Here is a 17,916-nt window from a genome sequence, read left to right on the forward strand (position 1 = left end):
GAATGGTGGGTTGAATTTTTGTCTTATTTTTCTACTGAGGGTACATTGGACAAGATTCACCTCTTGTATCTTTTTGCATGCTCAGTGAAACAAGATCAATTTTATTTTAATTTACATACAATTTGATAGCTGAGCAATATCTGTTTTTTATATCTACTTTTTCATATTCTTAAACCCAGGTGGCAACTATGACAGCCGATTTGATGTGGACAAAGGTAGTGGAACCATCATTGTTGCTAGACCACTTGATGCAGAACAGAAATCAAATTACAACTTGACAGTGGAGGCAACAGATGGAACAATGTCCATCAGCACTCAGGTAATTGAATTCCTGATGTAGGACTTGGATTCGAGAAAGAACATTTGCTTTAGTTCTTTTAGCCATCAGTGTTGCAAAACAGGATTTTCATTTTGAAGTTATTAGTTTATTGCCGTATAACTTTTCAACATTGAACTGCTTTCTGGTGAACGATTAATATTATGCTTCTTTGTCTATTTCAGATGTTTATTCACATGGCTTGTAACTTATAAATTAGCGATAGCATGTCATTTCTCACCATGCTGCTGCAGTTTATAGTTTTGAATATGGCCCACAGTGAAAATTCTTCAGTTAATGTCTTCTGAAATAATATAAAAGCTATAATACAGTAGATGGTTTTTGTTTTCTGCAGTAAAATAATTATGTGCACAGATCTAGTTATGATGGTGCTGAGTTGCACAAGATTTTTTTTTGGGGGGATGCTTTGCAAGTTACACAATGAAAGTACAACATTCAAAAAAAATTAGACCACCAAATTTCCAATTAATTAATTGTCTGCCATATCTTAAGGATTTGGGAAAATTCAAGTAGTCTGTTATAAATGAGAATTTTAAACATGCACATAAAATGACCTGGAAATCCAGGTTCAAGCGTGGAACTCGCAATCTTTATTTATGATGAGAAATTCCTACAGTACCAAACAGAGTTCAATTTCAATACCATCATTGAACTGAAACTCTTAAGATCCATCTCTGAAGTAATAGTGAGTAGCAATGCTCAGACTTGTAGATTGAAAGGTTATTTATTTTCCCCCTGAGAATGCAATGAATCATACTTAATACCATTTTTGAGATTGTATTAATGGTTTTAAAGCCAGAACGATCCTAAGAGGAGTTTTTCCTGTTTGTGCCTTTTGGATTTTATCTGATAATAGTTCTAATAGTGGGAATGTGGACTATTTGAGTTTCATATTTTATAAATGTGAAATGGGAATTAGTCAGTCTCAAAGCTGCCAATAAAACTTGTTATGTTGCTGAAATAAAACATTGCAGGGCTACCAATAGATTACTACAGAAAAGAAGCAGTAAGATGGCAGTGAACAATTTGCCAGACTTCTAAAGATAATGCAGTAACTTAGTACATTAACATACTGGTATTTTGTGCTGTTGAAGGGCTGAGCTTGGCTCACACCTATCTGGACAGTACTGTCTGGAAAGATTCTGAGCCGAGGCCAGATAGTTTCTCAAATGTGATGGAACATTTTTGTAACATGGTCAGAGCCCTTGGTGGGGCAGGGAAGAGAGGAGAGCAGGTCAGTGAACTCCTCCGTTGGATGGGAAATGGTGTTAAAATAATTGGAGCTATTTTAAAATTTATGTAGCTGGGTAGAATTTTTGCGGAGGTTTCCCAATCTCCTGCCATTACTTCAGTGGAAGATCAGAGGAAACTATGGAGAAATGGCCTAAATGAATGTTTATACCATTTTTCCAGGATTTCCATTGGTCTTCATGTTGAAGCTATGGCAGGGATTGGGAAAAGACCCGTAAAAATAACGTGCAAGTATATTAAAAGTCTCGTGTATAACGTGCACATCGTATGTAGAAGAACCTTTAATGATGAAAAATATCCCAAGGGGATTCAGAGGCCGAGCCAAAGGAAAGATTAGGAAGAGTATTGAAATGCTTGTTCTAAAAGGTGGGTTTTAAGAAGGTCTTAAAGGAGAAGGTGGAGAGGTGGAATGGTTTGGGATGGGAATTCCAGAGGTTGGGATGGAGGAAGTTACAGAGATAGGGAGCATTGAGACTATGGAGAGATTTAAACACAAGGATCAGAGTTTTAAATTGGAGACTTTGGGAAACCAGGAACAAATATAGGTCAGCGAGGACAAGGCGATGGAAAATGCAGCATAAGATATGGGTAGCAGAGTTTTGAATGAGCTGAAGTTGATAAAATGTGGAGAATGGGAGCTTGGACAGGAGACCATTGGAGGAATAGCATCTCCAGCGTGCTGAAATTGTTCAAGGAACTTTGAGTCAGTTCTTGATTGTGGCCAGCTTTTCACACTCTGGGACAGGAAGACAAGATTGCTGAAAGTGTTTCTCCAACAGCTCACTGATAGGGAAACCTTTTCATATAAAATAAGTATACTCAGCAAAATAGCTATTTAAAATAATATAGGTTTTCCCAGATCATTGCTGGGGAAGCACTCAGTTTTGGGGAGTGAAGAGAATTAATTATTCTTCCCTCCCATCCTTTCAAACTGTGGGGAGCCCCTCTACCGTACTCACAAACCCCAGGATGCCCCTTTCCAATGCTATGAGGCCCCAGGACCACCCATACCATCACACCTAGACCCTTTCATTTTCCCCAATGTTACCAACTTTATCAGCTCCCTCCAGCGATGCTAAATCCTGAGACCCTCTGCCCCCAGTACTGACCTCCCTCTAATGCTCCTAGATATAAGTATGATCGCCCAGTATCCTTTTGCAGTATTCAAGGCCTCAGCACCTTCTCATGCTGCCACATCCGGGACTCCTTCCCCCATATGTTGCCAAGCCATGTTGCCCCCCCCCACCACCACCAACAGACCCTGGGAATCACTGTATAAACCATACCACAAATTGCATTAACCAGTACTACCAAACCCCAAGCTTCGCCTACACAGTGCTACTTTCAGAAGCATCCATCAAAGTCCAGAAACCCCTATAACTGCTGCTATACCCCACAATCCGCTTGTCCATTGTTGCTAAACTCCACATAGATACCTCCAATTGGCTACATGTTATCTGCCACTTTCCTGTGTACCCTTCACTTTAGAAAAAGATCAGAAGTAAAAAAAAAATACATAGCTTAAAGAGTGAAGAAGGCCACTCATTTATGGTTTTGTTGAAAGACTGAACGGAATTTCAAAATTCAGTGCCCAAAATACCATGCAGTAAATATGGAATTTTACTTATTTGATCACGATAAATCAGTGTCCCTGAAAACACATTGGCCTAGAAATTGGGTTGGTAGCGCCGGCGCTGAGCGCCTAAAGAGACCTAGAATTGGGGCGAACGCTATGAAGATAGCGCCAACTCAGATATTGACTATACATTTAGCGCCTGCGCTAAGTGTTTGCGCACACCCGCGAGCGCAAGCAGCTCATGACGTCATTTCAGTGTGCAACGCCTTTTAGGAGCGCCTGAGCGAATATTGGGTGGCGCCCGGAGCCTTAGCACCCAGCGCTATTAATGACAGTTCGGGGGAGGGCTAACAGGCCCTTCTCGGAGTAGGGTGGCGCTATTTAAAGGGGACAGCTCTAGTGCAGAATCTTCTGCCACTTGGTCTGCTCATTGCGATCGCTGCTAGAGAGAGTTGGCGAGCTAATGTGGAGCGGAGTTCTGGGAATTTAGCTTTACAGTACTTGGGACCTTCAACCCTGTCTGAAGCACTTGCAGCACTACACCTAAAAGCCTTTTGACCAACTGGCATCGGAATGGGAGCTTGTTTGGAGGGCGACGGCCTCATCGCCCAACACTCTGAAGGGGCAGAGAGACGGCGGGAGAGAGGGCCGGGATTGGCCAGAATGAGGAGGGGCAATGGAGGTCGGCCAATCCAACGGGATGCTGCGAGGGTCTTTAGGCAGCAGGTGACAAGCCTTGACATGTCGGAGGAGCAGTGTTTGCGAAGGCTCCGAATCTGGAGGGACATTGTTACTGATCTGTGCCACCTGCTTGGTCAGGATCTGCAGCCGCGTGAACGCTGCAGAACCTCTCTGTCCGTGATGGCTAAACTGACTGATGGCCTCCATTTTTATGCCAACGGATCCTTTCAGTCAGCCATTGGGGACAATGCGACTGTCGCTCAGGCTGCAGTCCGCTGTTGCATCCGGCAAGTGACAGATGCCCTTTATAGGCGAACGCGTCAATTCATTACCTTCCCTCGGACCCTGCACAAGCAGGCGTAGGAGAAGGAAGAGCAGGCGGAGGAGGAGGAGGGAAAAGATGGAAGGGCTGCTGAAAGTGGAAGGTCCATACATCAGAGGCTCCTCTGGACTCGTGTCGACACCCCTGTGGCGGAATGATGAGAGTCTTAACTCATGCACACTTTAGATGTTTGAGGGCCTCTGAATGCCAGCATCACTGAAAGTAGTCACATGCACCATGCAACATTGAAACTTCTGTTTATTGACACAAAAGTCTTTCATTACAGCTAAACAACGTAATGTGAGCAGAAACCATAACTAACAAAATAACTGTGAACTCTTCGGCAAAGCCGCAAAACTCAACAAACCTTCTGCAAATATAACAGCAGGTGAGGGTGTCCTTGAATTTGGACAAACAAACGTCTCAGCACCTCCCTCTACAACTGGCCCCTTGAGGGAGAACGACTTTTCTTCTGCGCCCGGCCCCTTCCCTCCCTGCTGCTCCTACGTAATTGGACCCCAGTGGCGGGCTCAAGGCTGGGGGACGCTTGCTGACTGTCTGGAAGCGCAGAAGCCCCTGAGGGACGGCCTGGCCGACCTCTGGGCTTGGAGGGTGCGGACGCAGGATGCTTGCTGTGACCATGGCTGGAAGCAGTGTGGCGTGCAGGTGGTGGCAGCTGCAATGCAGGTGTCCCAGCGCTGGCATGTGCAATGCTCTCCTGCCGAGAGAGGACACCTGCACCATGGTCGGACGACACACTGGCTATCTGAGGGGAGCGGTTTGGCTCATCCGCCACAATCGCATGCTCCACTGATTCCTGGCCTTGTACGGGAGTGGAAGGGCCTGGGGTGATCCTATCTGATGCAGAGAGGGTGGCTGCAGTGAGAGATCGCGTTGCGTCAATCTGGCTGTGGAGTAGCCCAGCAAGTGACTGCGTGGCAACAGTGAGGACCTGTGTGCCAGGTGCCAGTGCTTCGGAGAAGGCCTGGACAGTTCTTCCCATGGCTTCGGACAAGGCAGGTGCCGACCGCTCCACTGCCTCGGACAAGCCCTGCACAGACCTTTCCAGGGATTGTCCAAAGCCCTGAACAGTCCTTTCCATTGCCGACTCAAAGCCGTGGACAGTCCTCTCCATTGTTGGGCCGAAGCCCTGGATAGTCCTGTCCATTGTGGCCCCGAAGCCCTGGATAGACCTGTCCATTGTTTCCCCGAACACCTGGAGAGTCCTCTCCATTGTTGTCCCAAAGCCCTGCAGAGTCCTCTCCATTGTTGCCCCGAAGTCCAACATACTCCTAGCCAATGAATCTATTGACTCAGGCATCTTCTCCACTGCAGCCATCAGCTCCGTGTGTCTGACCCGGGCCTGTTTGCTCATCTCAGCCAGGCGACGGACCTCATCTGCACTCTGTGCAGCAGTCATGACGACCTGCCTTGCCCTGCGGGGAGACGGTGGCCGAACTTGCCTATCCCCCCTGCGTTGCTGCATGCCGTTTGGTCCGGCAACTGGTTCATCCTCAGAGCCACCCCCCCCTCCCCTCCAGGGGACTACTATCCCCAGTCTGCAGATGTCTCAGCTCCCCGGATTCTGCAACGGCTGGTCCGGATTCCTCCTGGTCCTCGCCTCCGGTGGTACTGGCACTGGCAGCTTCAGCGCGTTGAGCCCGAGTTGGTGCTGCTTCATCTGAAAGTGGGAGGTGGAAGAGTGGCTTTAGCAAAAGGACAGCTTTGCTGAAAGGCATGCCAGATTGCGGCATGGCTCTGACATGGCTGCACACTGAGGATGCATGCTGGCGGGGGGACCAAGTGGAAGGCAACAGGTGGAAAAAGGTGAGAGTCTTACCCTCGCTGTCGGTAATGGGGTCGGCAGATGCAGTGGTCACAGGACCAGACAGACGTCCTCCAAGTATCTGGTGCACTCTCTCCTCCAGATCCGTGAGAGTGACCACTTGTGCAGGTCCGCCACTGCTCCTTTCGAATCATCGCCAGCTTGGACTGCAGGGGAAAGAAGGAGAGGTTCTGTTACACGATGCCTTGAGACCTCATCGCATGCCCCCCATGGTGCAAGAGCCCTTACATGAGGCCTTGAGACCTCATCGCATGCCCCCCATGGTGCAAGAGCCCTTACATGAGGCCTTGAGACATCTGTCCGTGTGTGTGCCCAGAAAGGGCCATGGGTGCATACTGACAGATGGCCATTGGCGCATCATTGCAGCAGGGTGCCCGAAGTCATCTGCAGATGGAGGGAAGCACAAGTTTGGTAAACCATCACTCACCCTAACGATCCGTGTGAGGTCGTTGAATTTCTTCCTGCACTGAACAGGGGACCTGGCCACCATGCTGCTGGAGTTCACCCTCACAGCAACCTCCCTCCAAGATCGTCGATAAGCCTTCTGATTCGGCCTCTTGCCATTATCCGGATACAGGACCTCTCGACAGTGTTCAACTGCAGCCACCAAGTGGTCCAGAGCCTCAGTGCTGAAGCGCTCTGCTCTCTACCTAACCTTCTCCATAATGAACAAGTTTGTACCGCCAGACAAGGGCGAGCGCCGAATCTGAGGCCCAAAGGGCGTTGGGTGTTGAAGCTCAGGCTGACTGACCCACCCCTTTAAGAGCCGGCCGGCGCCTGGAGGTCTCATGCTTTCCCGTAATTGAGTTCACCTGCGCTGCGCCCGTCCGCGTCGATATTGAGTAGCGCCTGACCTTTTGCGCCTTAAGAGCACCGTGCAACGGCTGATTTAGCACCTCAATCCCCTTTGGGGGCGATGCAACCCAATATCGCGCCAGGCGGCGATAAGTTTCGTCTGGCTATAAACTTTGCACATCGCCAGTTCTATCGCCTCAAGCGGGGCTATACCCAATTTCTAGGCCATTGACTGTTACAGGTTATTGTATTGTTATAAAACCTTTGATTCACCATGAGCAATGCCACAAGAGATCTGGTAGTAATATTTTTACTTTGGTACGTCTAGCATATATTTGCTGTCTGCCATACTTCACTGTCACACTTCAAGTGGCATATTCAAAATATATATAGTAACAAATGAACTCTCCAGTATCAGAAAATATCAGAGCCAGAATGTCTGAAGTTTCTTGATTGATCTCTATATGAAATCACCTAATTTTCTTAGCTTTAAGAGATGCATACATAGTTTAGCATTAGAATAAAATATTAGGGTCCATTTTCTTTTGGGAGCTGCAGCTGGGCACTAAACTAGCACAGCTTTCTGCAGGTGGACAGGAGAAGCATTGGAAACTAAAGTGTAGGTGTGCAGCTGCGCTCCTGACCCGACATCTGGGCTTTCTGGATACTAGCTATTGCTGGAGAGCAGCAGCATAAAGGCCCCAAATCCCATAGATTGTGCTGTAGGGTGGGGGGACGGGGTGGGAATAGGGTTAATCTGCTACCAGATTCAAATTGCCGAATCCGAAATCAGCACCGCTAGAGTGCCGCAAATAATACACCCTCAAGTAGATGGTCTGATCTTCTAGTGATATGCTGGTTCCATTCTGGCAGCTGCACCTAGCACCGTGCCCCAGAAGCTGATGTGCAACATGATAACTTGATATGTTATAGACACCAGTGTATCCACTTATTATCATGAGACAAAATCCCACCCTCACTGTATTAGATTCATACCAATAAATAAATGTGTGTACAGGTAGATGACATAAACCATGCACGCTTGGTGCTCCTGTTTCTTCTGAAACTTGGCATGATATTGCACATGTGTAGATATATGGCACATGTGCACTAGCATTCCAAGTTTCAAAGGAAACTGGATTGGTACTGCAGTAAGCATCAGTTCAGTAAGCATCATTTGGCAACAGTACTTGTAAGTATAACAGCAGCATTAGAACAGTATGGAATTTAGAAAGCTGATCACTGTATAGAGCTGTGCAAAATAAGCATTCCTTGCATACTTAATAAATGAACTAATTCAAGATAAGCCACATTGTGATTTTCAGTGATATGCAGTTTTTGTTCATCTTTCTGAATGGCTGGACGAACAAGAGATTTTTTTAGAAGTGAATTGCTGTAGTCAGCAGCACATCTGCCCTCAACAGTGGGAGGCAATGGAATGCTAGTGAAGACAGGCATGCTGTGTTATCTAAAGTTCTGGAAATGTTTGGGAGTCATCAGCTGAATATAAGGAGTTTCTGAATAACAATATTTTGGATTCTTCATGATTTAAGCACAGTTTGTTAACAGTTTAAGTACTTAAGAATGCACTAAATCTTGTTAATGACAATTCTCAGGAGAAAGAGGGAAAAGAAATGAAGCTATTTAAAATAGAAATTGTAATCTGGTAATTATAAACCATTTAGATTTTCACTTGTGGGCTTTCCTAGACAGATGTGTTGCTTTAACTCACTAACCTGTTTATCTAAGTACTATTTTCAGCTGATTAGAATTTTGAAAAATATAATAAGGAATCTAAGTATCTATGGTTCATTTTGTAAAACATATAAAATTCTAACAATCTTGCTGCATCACAGACTTAGTGATTAAAGCCATATCATTGAATGATGAGGGCTGCCGTTGTATTGTGAGTTCCTCTTGATAGACTAAAGAAATGTAGTGGAATAACAGTTGTCAAATGTAAAATTTTACTTAATTTCAGGTATACATTAAAGTCATTGATACAAATGACCATCGACCTGAGTTTTCAAAACCAAAATATGAAGTAAATATCCCAGAAGACACAATTCCTGATGCAATAATTCTGCAAGTTAGCGCCACTGATGAAGATGAGAAGAACAAGTTGATTTACACTCTTCAAAGCAGCACAGATCCAAGCAGCCTGAAAAAATTTAGGCTGGATCCTGGCACTGGAGTTCTCTTTACAGCTGAAAGGCTGGACCATGAGACCAAGCATCAGCATGTGCTTACTATAATGGTGAGTTTAATACTCTTCAGTGCAAATATATTTTCTTGACTCATTTCATCTTTTATCACAGCCAATGCTTTTAATAATTATTATATACATTGCCTGACTTATTTCCATCTTTCACCAATTATGTTGGACTACAGGCAGTAGGTTGAAGGACTGGTTTGTTTCTCATCAGGGTGAGGGACAGCAATATCAGCGACTGGAATATTTTTCCACGTCTGGAACTCATTGCTTCGATCGTACACTCTAGATTTATGATTTTGTAATCCTTCCACCATAGTTGCCTGTAACAGTTCTCCAAATGAATAGAAACAGCCATGACTGCATCTTAGAGTTTAGACTCCATAGCAGCATTCAGGAGAAGGGCTCCTACTGTGCCTATGACCTATATGTAAGTGAGGTTTCCACTGCAGATGCACTGGTATTGCCACTTATGCAAAGGCAGACTGCAGTGCAGATAACAGCCAGCACTCTCGGGAGATGGCAGTGCATATCTGAGTGTTGGATTTATCCACTCTATCCAGATTACCTTCAAAAATCATGTGCAAGGAGAGAAATGTTTATTCAATAATGTGCTGCTGCTGAACTAGCCTTCTTATTAACACAGGGCCACTACAGCTCAGTGGGAACAATCAGCATGCTGGGTCTCTGTTAGTACGAGCTGTATCATCAACCATCAACAGTCCTCACCAATGCTTTCCGTTATTGTGTGTATCTGTACTGCTCCTTGCTTCCGTTAGAGTGATACTCAAGTGTGTGGTGCTCTTTGCATGCAGCTGGTGATTCACTGGGGTCTCTTTGCTTTGTGAGGAGAGCAGGTGGTCATACATGATTACAGATGCATAATCCATTTGTTTACTGTATTGTCAGTATGTGTAGTAGTATGTGCTTATGCAGAATTAGTAAATATGGACATACTGATGTAAAGTATTGTATAAGTCTTTCAATATATGATTTTATGATGCATCTAACTAGTCCTACCCTTTTCTGTCCTCTCCATAGCACCAATGGCTTCTACATTTTTCTCCCCACCCCAAACATGTCTGGGGCTTAACTGTCTGTTCTTGCACTTTTCTATTACTGTATGTGTTTTTTTTCCCTTTGCAGTAAGTGCAGTAAGGATTGAGAATGGTGATTTGGACCATGGGAAATCCCTTGTTTCAATATATTTTCTCTCCCATCATGACAGATCTCGTAATTTGCATAAACTCCCTATTTTTACTTTAAGTACTTGCTATATCCTTGCTAACTTTTTTTTGTGCAAATATATTTAACTACTACTCTACTTCAGGACCATAAATGCTCACCTGTTCATATTTTGTACTATTATTCATGCTTTACCTTTGAGTTCTTTAAATTGAGGACTTTTCATCCAGTCCTCCTGTCAGGACCTCTAAGTGGCAGAAATGGTGCTGACTTTGTGTGTCACATATTCCCATCATAAGAACATCAGGAGTAGGCCATACGGCCCCTCGGGCCTGCTCCGCCATTCAATAGAATCATAACTGATCCGAATCTAGACTCACGTCCACTTCCCTGCCCTCTCCCCGTAACCCCTAATTCCCTTATCTGCTAGGAAACTGTCTATCTCCATTTTAAATTTATTTAATGTTGCAGCTTCCACAGCTCTCTGGGGTAGCAAATTCCATAGATTTACTACCCTCTGAGTGAAGAAGTTTCTCCTCATCTCAGTTTTGAAAGGGCAGCCCCTTATTCTTAGACTATGCCCCCTAGTTCTAGTCTCACCCATCAGTGGATGGGTGAGACTAGAACTTCCCACTTTTTTGCATAATTAGGCTGTTCCTTCCACACAAACTTTCTGTGCATTGTTCGAGTCCTGTGCCTACCAGCACTTGAAAAGGCTTTGCTGTTGTCATTTCAATCTCTTACGTGATTATTTGCTCTCTTATTTTTTAATTTCTCCATCTTTGTGTTTGTGTGAGTCTCCCATGCATTATTTTCCACATTATTTTGTTTTTTTAATGCCTTTCCATGGGCGTGAAATCGGCAAAAATGCAAAATTGTCGATGGTGAATAGGCAGCCCATTTATACCCCATTCGATTTTCTTTATCATTGACTTGAAAATGGGAATATGGTGTAAAACGGACTGCTGATTTGCTATCGCCCGTTTTGCCCCCATTCCGATTTTAGGCAGGACAGGAGTTAAGAGATTATCAACCGATCCTTTTTGTGGTGGTGTACTCATTTGTTGATTTCTTCTCAAGGTTCGAGATCAAGATGTTCCTGTCAAACGCAATTACGTGAGAGTCATTATTAATGTTGAAGATACCAATGACCATGCACCATGGTTTACCAGCTCTTCCTATACTGGCCGTGTGTATGAATCTGCTGCAATTGACTCAGTGGTGCTTCAGGTTACAGCACTGGATAAAGATAAGGGCCAAAATGCAGAAGTTACTTACACTATTGAATCGGGTAATGGTTTTTATCTCTGTTTTCTTGCTTTGAGACTTGAATTACTGATCCATTGAAAAAAACAGGAAATGTTGGAAAATACTCAACCAGTCAGCATCTGTAAAGAGAAAAGATAGGCTAATGTTTCAGCTGCATGCCCTTCATCAGAGCTCTAAACCAAAAGATAATAAGTAAGCATTTTAGTAAGTTTGGAACAAATAGAAGAGGGATGGGGAAAATAAAAGATATTCCAATCACATTGAGGGAGTTTAATAGGCTGAATAATCTGTAAACTGCTTGATAGAAAACTGTTAGAAAAAAGGTCAATAATGAGGCAATGGAAAGGCATTAAAAAAACAAAATAATGTGGAAAATAATGCATGGGAGGCTCACACAAACAAAAAGATGGAGAATTTAAAAATAAGAGAGCAAATAATCATGTAGGAGATTGAAATGAAAGCAAAAAGTGCTGGCAGAAAACAATGGGGGAGATTTTCAAGTTGGGTCCAAAATAGGCCCGATATCGGCTATGTAACCCCCCGCCCCCCCCCCCCCCCCTCCCCAAGGCCACATTCGGGATGTTCAAACTATTTTCAGGTTTGGGTCATATTTAAATGTTATTGCCGAGCAGTGGCCCTAAATGGACGCTCCGCTGTAACTGGCCGGTTTTGTGCGGGGAATTCGGGCACGTGTCCATTATGAACGGAAAGTCATAGGGAGCTTTCACATCCAAATTGCTGATATGCACCCCCACCCACAGCGCAAAGTTTCATGTCTGTAGTGCAAATTTGTTAAATTACCCCTCAAATGTACCTAGTTTTCTTTCTTTTTTTACTTGTATACATATATTCTAATCGGTATAAATAATTGGATTGTGTTGTGTTGAATCTAATTGGCACATTAACCTATGGAGACATATTTTTCTATTTTCCCAGCATTGTATTTTTATACAAGAAACAATGATATTGGGGGTGGTAAATATATTGCAAGCACATTCCTCAGATGTCTGGAATGGTTTGGGCTATTATTTGAGAGACAGTTTGGGTTTGTGTGGAAGAGAGAAATTCTTAAATGCAAAAAATACCAAGTAGTGAAGTATTAAGTGAGATTTCCTTGTTAAATTAGCTAATCTATATTTTTCAACATAAAATGAAAAATCTTGAATCACTTAACTGACTGAGTGATTTAACCAAATTCTAGTTACTTTAATGTCTGGGAGAAAAAACAGGTTATGGTTTTAATAAGATAACAAAACATGATAACAGTCTAGCCACGCTTGAGAGGTGTGAGCTGTGAATTCCATTACTCACTTTAGATGAAGAGTTTGGCTTGTGTGCAACAGATCATACTTCATAGCATTCAGAAGGCATTGTTAAGAGTTTTAAATAACCTTTTTAATTTTAATTATTAGAGATTTGAGGAAAAAATATTTTATGTGGTCTCTTTAGACTGACCGAAGAAGCAAGGGCCTAGAAATTGGATCGTGCTGCGTACATTTTACAAGCGTAAAACGGGCACCTAACAGTCCAATGCGGCGAGCGGAGTATGCATGCTCATTCCTCGCTGGAGGTGCGCCATCTGCCATGCTGGTTAGGGCTTCTCCGTAGATGTCCAAGTTGCATGCCTGGAACTGGCGGTTAAGCCCTTTGCATATGTTTCAGGCCCCTTTGCAGGATTCAATTACAAATGACTGCAGTATGCGCAATACGTGTTGCTGTCAGTTTCTTCAGGCACTTAGCAGCCAAACCAGTGGTTCTTAAATAAACTGCTGGAGGATGCTGTCCCTTTCTCCATCCGGTAACCAGCGCAATGATGACCAACGACTACCCCACTGTATTGATATATCTCACCAATACATGTCTATAATATTCTATATGTATATATTCTAATTTGGTGTTAACATATATGCATATTTGTTTTCGCAGGAAATGCTGGCAACAGTTTTGCCATTGATCCAGTTCTGGGTACTATTATAGTTGCAAAAGGTCTGGATCGTAGCACACGGAGGCAGTATGAACTTTTAGTCAAAGCAACTGATGGAGGAAAGCCTCCAATGAGTGCTATTACTACTGTTCGCATCTTTGTGACCATTTCAGACAATGCAGCACCCAAGTTTACAGTAAAAGAGTACTATGCAGAGATAAGTGAAGGGGGCGGTATTGGTAGTTTTGTCACCCTGGTAACTGCATCCAGCCAATCGTCTATTGTTTATGAAATAAAAGATGGAAATACAGATGGTACATTTAACATCAACCCTAACTCGGGAGTCATAATCACGCGAAAGCCGCTTGACAATGAAGGACTGGCTTCATACCGACTTACAGTTCAAGCTACGAATATGGCTGGCTTATCTACCAATATCTCGGTTTTGATACACCTGCGAGATGAAAATGACAACATGCCAGTCTTCACTCAGTCAGAGTATATAGGAATCATTAGTGAATCTGCCCATATCAACAGTGTTGTTCTGAATGAGAAAAATACTCCATTAGTAATTCAAGCTACAGATGCTGATGAAGGATCCAACGCTCTTTTGGTTTATCAGATTACTGAATCATCTGCCCAGAAATATTTTGCAATTGACTCCAGCACAGGTGCTATTCGTGCAGTGTTGAAACTAGACTATGAGCAGAGCAATATTTTTCATTTCACTGTGCAAGTGCATGACAGTGGAAACTCACAGTTGTTTGCAGAACATGCAGCAAATGTTACCATTCATGTGATTGATGTAAATGATTGCCCTCCAGTATTTGTTCAGGATTTGTATGAGACGTCTCTGCTTGTGCCAACATATAAAGGCGTGAAAGTAACTGTTGTAAATGCCACAGATGCAGACTCTGGTTCAAACGCAGATCTAATTTATTCCATAATTGATGGTAACATAGGTGAGAAGTTCTCCATTTATGTAAAGACAGGCCTTATTTCAGTGCACAACACTACTCATTTGAGGAGCAGGTATGAGCTTACAGTTAGAGCTAGTGACGGCAGATTTTCAAGCACAACTTCAGTGCGAATAAATATAAAAGAAAGCAAAGAAAGCCACCTGAAATTCACACAAAGCTCATACTCTGCTGTGGTAAAGGAAAACTCTACAGAAGTTAAAACTATAGCCATTATTACTACAATGGGCAATGAAATGAATGAACCATTATTTTACCATATCCTTAACCCTGATAGAAAGTTTAAAATAAGTCACACTTCAGGCGTTCTTGCAACGACAGGAATTCCATTTGACCGTGAAGAGCAGGAAGTATACGATGTAGTGGTTGAAGTTAGCGAAGAAAAGAATCCGTCAAGAGTTGCTCATGTTGTTGTGAAGGTTACTGTTGAAGATATTAACGACAATGTTCCAGTTTTTGTCAACCTGCCTTATTATGCTGTAGTCCAGGTTGATGCTGAAGTAGGCCATGTAATTCGCCAAGTCACTGCTATAGACAAGGATGTTGGTAAAAATGGAGAAGTTTACTATTATCTCAAAGAACATCATGAACATTTTCAGGTAGAACCTTTGGGGGAGATATCCCTAAAGAAGATTTTTGAACTCAACCTGTCAAATGTGGAGTATATTATTATTGTTGTAGCGAAAGATGGAGGCGAGGTATCACTTTCTGCAGAAGTTGAAGTGCCCATCACTCTTATAAACAAAGCCATGCCTGTATTTGAAAAGCCATTCTACAGTATTGAGATACCTGAGAATATTCAGCTGCACACTCCCGTCGTATATGTACAGGCTAACAGTCCAGAAGGTCCTCGTGTCATTTACAGCATCACAGATGGCGATCCTTTCAATCAGTTTACAATCAACTTCAACACTGGAGTTATAAATGTAATTAGCTCGCTAGACTTTGAGACACATCCAGCTTATAAGTTAACTGTAAGAGCAACAGACTCCCTAACTGGCTCTCACGCTGAGGTATTTGTTGATATTGTGGTAGAAGATGTTAATGATAATGCTCCAGTGTTTACAGAGAGGAAATACACTGCCACTCTATCTGAGGCTTCCGTGGTGGGTACATCAGTGGTCCAGGTCACTGCTACGGATTCAGATTCTGGAGTGAATAAAGTTCTTCACTACCAATTGGTAGAAGATGAGCCCAAAAGCTCAGAATATTTTCACATTGACAGCACCAGTGGCCTCATTTTGACAGCACGGATGCTTGATTATGAACAGATTCAACAGTATAACCTCCTTGTTAGAGCCTTGGATAGTGGAAAACCACAACTTAGTAGTGACATTATTCTGACTGTGCACATCACTGATTTGAATGACAACCCACCATTGTTCAACGAATTGCTGTACCAGGCCTCCGTAAGTGAGCCTGTAACCCGTGGGCATTTTGTAACACATGTGCAGGCCTCCGATGCAGATACTTCCGACGTGGAGAAACTTCGATATTCAATTGTGTCTGGCAATGACCGTATGAATTTTGCAATAGATAGTAAGTCTGGCATTATTACTGTTGCAAACTTGCACAAGCAGAATCTGGAGGCAGTTTACAATCTTAGTGTATCTGTATCAGATGGTGTTTTTCGAAGCTCAGCAAAAGTTCGGGTAAGCATTATTACTGCTAATTTCCATAATCCTGCTTTTGATCAAACTGACTATGAAGTAGAATTGGCTGAAAATTCTGATATTGGTACCCTGGTGATTGAAGTAAAAGCAACAGATAAAGACTCTGGTACATATGGGCACATAAGTTATTTCATTGTTAATGACTTTGCAAGAGACAAATTTTCTGTTGATCAGAAAGGAAAAATTTTCACATCGGAGAAATTGGATCGTGAGAACCCAGTAGAGAAGGTGGTCACTATCAGTATGATGGCAAAAGATGGTGGTGGTAAAGTGGCTTTCTGCAATATCAATGTTATACTCACTGACGAAAATGATAATATGCCTCAGTTCCGAGCTGCAGAGTATAAGGTAAACATTGGGTCGTATGCTCCAAAAGGATCTTCAGTCATTAGGATTGTAGCATCAGATGCCGATGAAGGTAGTAATGCAGACATTGTCTACACCATTGAGGCAGATTCTGACAATGTTGAAGAAAACCTGCAAATTGATTCATTTTCTGGGATCATTAGCACCAAAGAAAGTCTAGTTGGACTAGAAAACAACTTTTATACTTTCTTTGTCAGAGCTAAAGATGGTGGAGTTCCACAGCAGGAGTCTGTTGTCCCTGTCTATGTTAGAATACTCCCACCTGAAGTTCCACTTCCAAAATTTCCAGAACCCTTCTATACATTCACAATCTCTGAGGAGATCAGCATTGGAACTGAGATTGATTTAATTAGAGCAGAAAGTGATCAACCATTGGTCTACAGTCTTGTGAAGGGAAATACCCCTGAAAGTAACATGGATGAAATATTTGCCATAGAACGCAATACTGGGAGGTTAAAAACTGAAAAGAAACTTGATCATGAAGCAACTAAATGGTACCAGATTACAGTTACGGCACAATATCGTTTTGAGGAACATGAAGTAGTCTCTTCCGTGGATGTAAGTATTCAAGTGAAAGATGAAAATGACAACAAACCCATTTTTGATTCTAACCCATATGAAGCCTTTGTTGTGGAAAATCTACCTGAAGGAACCACGGTAATTCAGGTAAAAGCAATCGACCTGGATTCTGGAGCCAATGGTCAGGTGACTTACAGTTTAGCTCAATCTCAGGAGCTTGATCAAATGCTGGAACTCTTCACTATTAACAGTGAAACAGGTTGGATAACAACTCTCAAAGAATTAGACCATGAGAAACAGAAGAAATATAACATCATAATAGTATCATCTGATCATGGAGAAAAGGTACAATTGTCCACTTCTACAGTGGTGGATGTCACTGTTACTGATGTGAATGACAACCCTCCACGCTTTACTGCTGAGGTCTACAAAGGGACTGTGAGTGAAGATGACCCACCTGGTGGAGTGATAGCTATCTTGAGTACTACAGATGCTGATACTGAAGAAGTCAATAGACAAGTGACCTGCTACATTACAGGTAAGGACTTTGTCAAAATAGAGTAATATGGTACAGGTGCTTTGTGCAGATATTGACAACTATACATATTAACATTTTACTCGTAAAAGCTGAATGTAGTTTTTTTTTGAGTAACTGACATTTAAGAAATTGTGAAGTTTATGTTCCCCATGCCTCGCCACTAGATTTAAATGAAGGGCATTTTGTTTATCTGTGAAACTTTACAGTGTAGTAACAAATCTATTTGATTTTTGCCAGACTTGATAAATCCATCCCTTTTGAGAATCCCGAAGTTCCTTTTAGAGTTTCTGGTTAGAAATTGGACCTTCGATGCACCCGTTTCATGCCCGTAAAATGGGCGCAGAGGGCCAATTTCGGGGACCAACATCCCATGCTCAAAGTACGCCTGAAAAACATCCAACCCAGGGAGGCAAGCACCTTGACATTCATAGAAACATAGAAGATA

At 42.9% G+C, this 17,916-nt stretch overlaps 1 protein-coding gene across 3 annotated transcripts in view; it reads left to right on the forward strand.

The window, feature by feature from the left end:
- The window catches only part of fat1a (FAT atypical cadherin 1a), a 274,663-nt gene that overhangs the window by 198,768 nt on the left and 57,979 nt on the right, over positions 1 to 17,916 (forward strand). For all 3 annotated transcript variants that reach the window (XM_085970887.1, XM_085970905.1, XM_085970896.1), the window contains 4 exons: positions 180 to 319; positions 8,790 to 9,065; positions 11,286 to 11,496; positions 13,401 to 17,471. In XM_085970887.1, coding sequence (XP_085827013.1) covers positions 180 to 319; positions 8,790 to 9,065; positions 11,286 to 11,496; positions 13,401 to 17,471 — 4,698 coding nt within the window. The remainder of the gene's footprint in view (positions 1 to 179; positions 320 to 8,789; positions 9,066 to 11,285; positions 11,497 to 13,400; positions 17,472 to 17,916) is intronic.

This window comes from Somniosus microcephalus, chromosome 2 (genome assembly GCF_052327205.1).
Source record: "Somniosus microcephalus isolate GS21.2 chromosome 2, FLI_Smic_1.0, whole genome shotgun sequence".
Taxonomy (NCBI): domain Eukaryota; kingdom Metazoa; phylum Chordata; class Chondrichthyes; order Squaliformes; family Somniosidae; genus Somniosus; species Somniosus microcephalus.